Here is a 3,200-nt window from a genome sequence, read left to right as displayed (position 1 = left end):
CCCGAGCTGAAGCTGGGCCCCCAGGCAACCCTTTGTGAGACCCAGTCCTTCAGATAAGGCCTCCCTCCCCGCCCCTCCTCCCCAGGCTGGCCGGCTCCCCCACGACCCTATTTGCAATAAAAAGCCTGATGCTCAGATAGGAGAAAATTGCCCTTTTTTCAATAACTGAATGGCTGGCCTGTTATCTCTCAGGGGAGAAAGCCCTCCCCCAAACCGGGCCCCCTGTGCAGCCCTCCCCCACCTGGCAGCTCCCCTTTGGGGAGGCCCTGAAGGAGCTCATCTGAGGTGCCCCTTACTCAGCTCCATCTCAGCCCCTGGGGGCAGGGTCCTTGGAGGGTGGATGGGAGCCAGAACACTCCTCATAAAGGGCAAACATTTGACCGCACAGGAAGGGAGCAGTGATGGCCGCCAAGGACCCAGACCAGAGACCCCTGGCAGAGCCTGGGGCTGGGGATAGGAGGGGAGATGGCTCCCGTGCCACCCCACCCCGTCTCATGGTCCAGGGGGAGGGGGTCAGAGAGGACCTGGCACCAGCCCCGGGTGTCCACGTTGCCCCACATGTACAAGGAGGCGGAGGTGGGGGGCCATCACCCCACAGGGCCCTCAAAGGACTGAGGCTAAATGCCTGCCGGGCTTCACCTGCTCAGGCCCGGTGGGAGCAGGACAGGGGGAGGTCTCAAAAGTCAAGGACCGTTCAAAGGATGTGAAAGAAAATTCACACCAGAAGGGCTGCAATTAGTGAGGAGAGCTGGGAAATGCTGCAGTCAGAGGCTCACTGATGAGAGAGGGCAGGTACCACCTTACACCTAGTACACGAGCAATCCGAAATCCAGGGAGAGAGAGGGGGAGGGAGAGACAGAGAGAGTCTGGGCAGGACTGAGGGGCAGGCCCACCAGCTGCAGCCCCCACGAACCCCCGGAGAAGGCTTCCTAGCCCCCATGAAGCCCTGACAAAGCCCAGCCCTGGACCCCATCATTCACACCTGGAGCATCCTGAGAAGCAGGGCAGCAGTGATGTTTATTCCAGTCTTATCTATGGCCTCAGAAAATTGCAAGTGACCTAAAGAAACTGCAAGTGACAATAAAAAATGCAAACCCCCGAACATCCCCAATAATGGAGGAGGGTGGTTGTAAATTATGGAATCAGCCCTGTGGAATATTACACAGCCATTAAAGCTGATCATTAGGAAGACTGGCAGCAGGGGAGGCTGCCGAGATCTCGGTTTTGAACAGGCAGGATTCCTCTGCACCCGGAGCACCTCAAAGGAAAGCAGCGTCTGCTTGTGGGCCAGGCTGACGGGAAGAGGGAAGCCAGCCCAGCTTCCTGGAAAGAACCTCTCCTCTTTTTATTTTAGTCCTATGAGGAGTGTTCCGTGTGCAATAAATAATGTCTTTGCTTATCTTAGGACCATGTTCCAGTAAATGAAGACGGCGGCACAAGCCCTGAGCCCCGACTCCCTGCCAGAGACGCGGCATCGGACCAGAAAGAATGAGGAGGCGGCTCCAGGCTCACCCGTGCTCAGGGCGGGGAGGGTGCGGCAGGGCCCTGGGTGGGCGCTGGGCTGGCGGCGGGGGGGGCCTCAGCTGGAGGCAGGGAGGGAGAGCAGAAGAGGGAAATGTGGTCCCTGCCCTTTCCCCGAGCTGTCCGCAGCCCCAGGACACCCGGGAGGGAAATGGCTGGGTTGGGGGGCTGGAGGGGGGCTGGCAGAGAGGGTTAGAGGCCCCCAGGCTGGGGCACAGAATGACCAGGAGTGCACAGCATCTGGCCAGGGCTGAAGGTGGGGGCAGAGCATACAAAGGGCCTGGAGGATGGGTCAGAGCAGAGAGTCCCAGCGGCTGGGATGGGCGGCAGAGGCAGAGGAGGTGGGAGCCATGGGGGGGCTCGGGAGCAGGGCAGCAGCAAGTCTGGTGCTTCTCCTGGCGGTGCAGGGAGGCTGGTGTTGGAGTGGGGGAGGGTGGAGACAGCAGGACGGCGAGGTGACAGGACGCAGCCTATCAGGACCGGGTCCAGGACAAGGGAGAGCTGGCAGCAACAGGAGAGGGAGGGAGTGTAAGGGGGTCTCCCCAAGGAGCAGGTGGGGCTCCGACTTCGGGCCCTGAGTCCTGATCTAGCCTCTGAGCTCGTTGCTGGCCAGGGCAGGCCACAAACATAGGTGTCCCAGCCGAGGGAACGGGACAGCCATGAGCTGGGCCAAACCCCGGGCCCAGGTGGGTCTCCCGCCTCTGCAGGACCGCCTCAGCCCCAAAGGCCGGTAGCGGGCTCACGCAGCCGGTGGCCCCCCCAGCAGGAGACCGTCTCACAGATGGCCCTGACTCACAGGGTGTCCGTGCAGAACAGCCTGCTGTCCCCATTTGATAGATGGGAACACTGAGGTCGGAGCGGGCTGCTGACTCCTGGCTCCACCTTCCAAACACACAGTGGGTGGGAGGGCGGCCCCTGGGTGGGCTGTGTCCAGGCTCTGCCCCTCTCCCTGGGCCAGTGGTCTCCTGCTCAGATACCTCCCCTCGTTCACAGGTAAGCGACCGCGGCCCAGTGTGTGGCGAGAGCTGTCCCACGGCAGGCTCCGGGTGGTGCTGCTGGGCAGTCACAGGGCGCTGAGCTCGGGCAGGGCCTCCCCTGGACAGAGGAGGCCACCAGGCAGAGCCCCCCGGGGCGCAGGGAGGTTCCGTGTGTACAGCTCAGACGTGAAGGCAGTCAGTCCTCGGGGGATGCCAGTCGCAACCGCTGTCACCGTTACTGACATGGAGAAGTGATGCCGGACCCCGTCGGGATGGGTGGGGGCAGAGCCAAGGCGGGAGACACAGGCCTGCGTGATCACAGACCGCACCCGTCCCCGCTAACACAGCCATCCAGTCGTGACCAGTCCTGGTGGCTTTGTCCCAGCCCTGACCACTTGGCAGCAGCCCTAGGGGGTCAGACGGCCAGGCTGGGGCCGGGACAGGTCCGCAGAGGGTCTCCACGCCCCTGTCTGGTCCCTGCTGCATAAAGCCAGAGGAGACAGCAGCGACGCCGCAGGGGCTGCCTGTCTCCAGCTTCGGGGGGTCCGGGCGGGAGGGGCTCACTCCTGCCTGCCTCCCTCTGCTTCCCACCCCCCAGGAGAACGACAGGAAGGGCCCCCCCTCTATCCTGAGACGAAGCCCGCAGGAGCGCCGCAGCCATGGGGACGAGCCACGGAGGACCACGAGGCACGTGCGGTTCAG

The 3,200-nt window shown here is 63.0% G+C and overlaps 1 protein-coding gene across 1 annotated transcript in view; it reads left to right on the top strand.

Moving 5' to 3' along the window:
• Nucleotides 1-1,421: 1,421 nt before the first annotated feature.
• CUNH14orf180 (chromosome unknown C14orf180 homolog) overlaps nt 1,422-3,200 on the top strand; it is a 4,193-nt gene continuing 2,414 nt past the window's right edge. The window contains exons 1-2 of the mRNA XM_007455586.1: nt 1,422-1,532; nt 3,100-3,200. The exon at nt 3,100-3,200 is cut by the window's right edge and continues 65 nt beyond it. Coding sequence (XP_007455648.1) covers nt 1,422-1,532; nt 3,100-3,200 — 212 coding nt within the window. The remainder of the gene's footprint in view (nt 1,533-3,099) is intronic.

This window comes from Lipotes vexillifer, unplaced genomic scaffold (assembly GCF_000442215.2).
Source record: "Lipotes vexillifer unplaced genomic scaffold, Lipotes_vexillifer_v1.1 scaffold584, whole genome shotgun sequence".
Taxonomy (NCBI): Eukaryota; Metazoa; Chordata; class Mammalia; order Artiodactyla; family Lipotidae; genus Lipotes; species Lipotes vexillifer.
The sequence above is the reverse complement of the archived record's forward strand: the minus strand, read 5'-3'. Positions and strand labels throughout refer to the sequence as shown.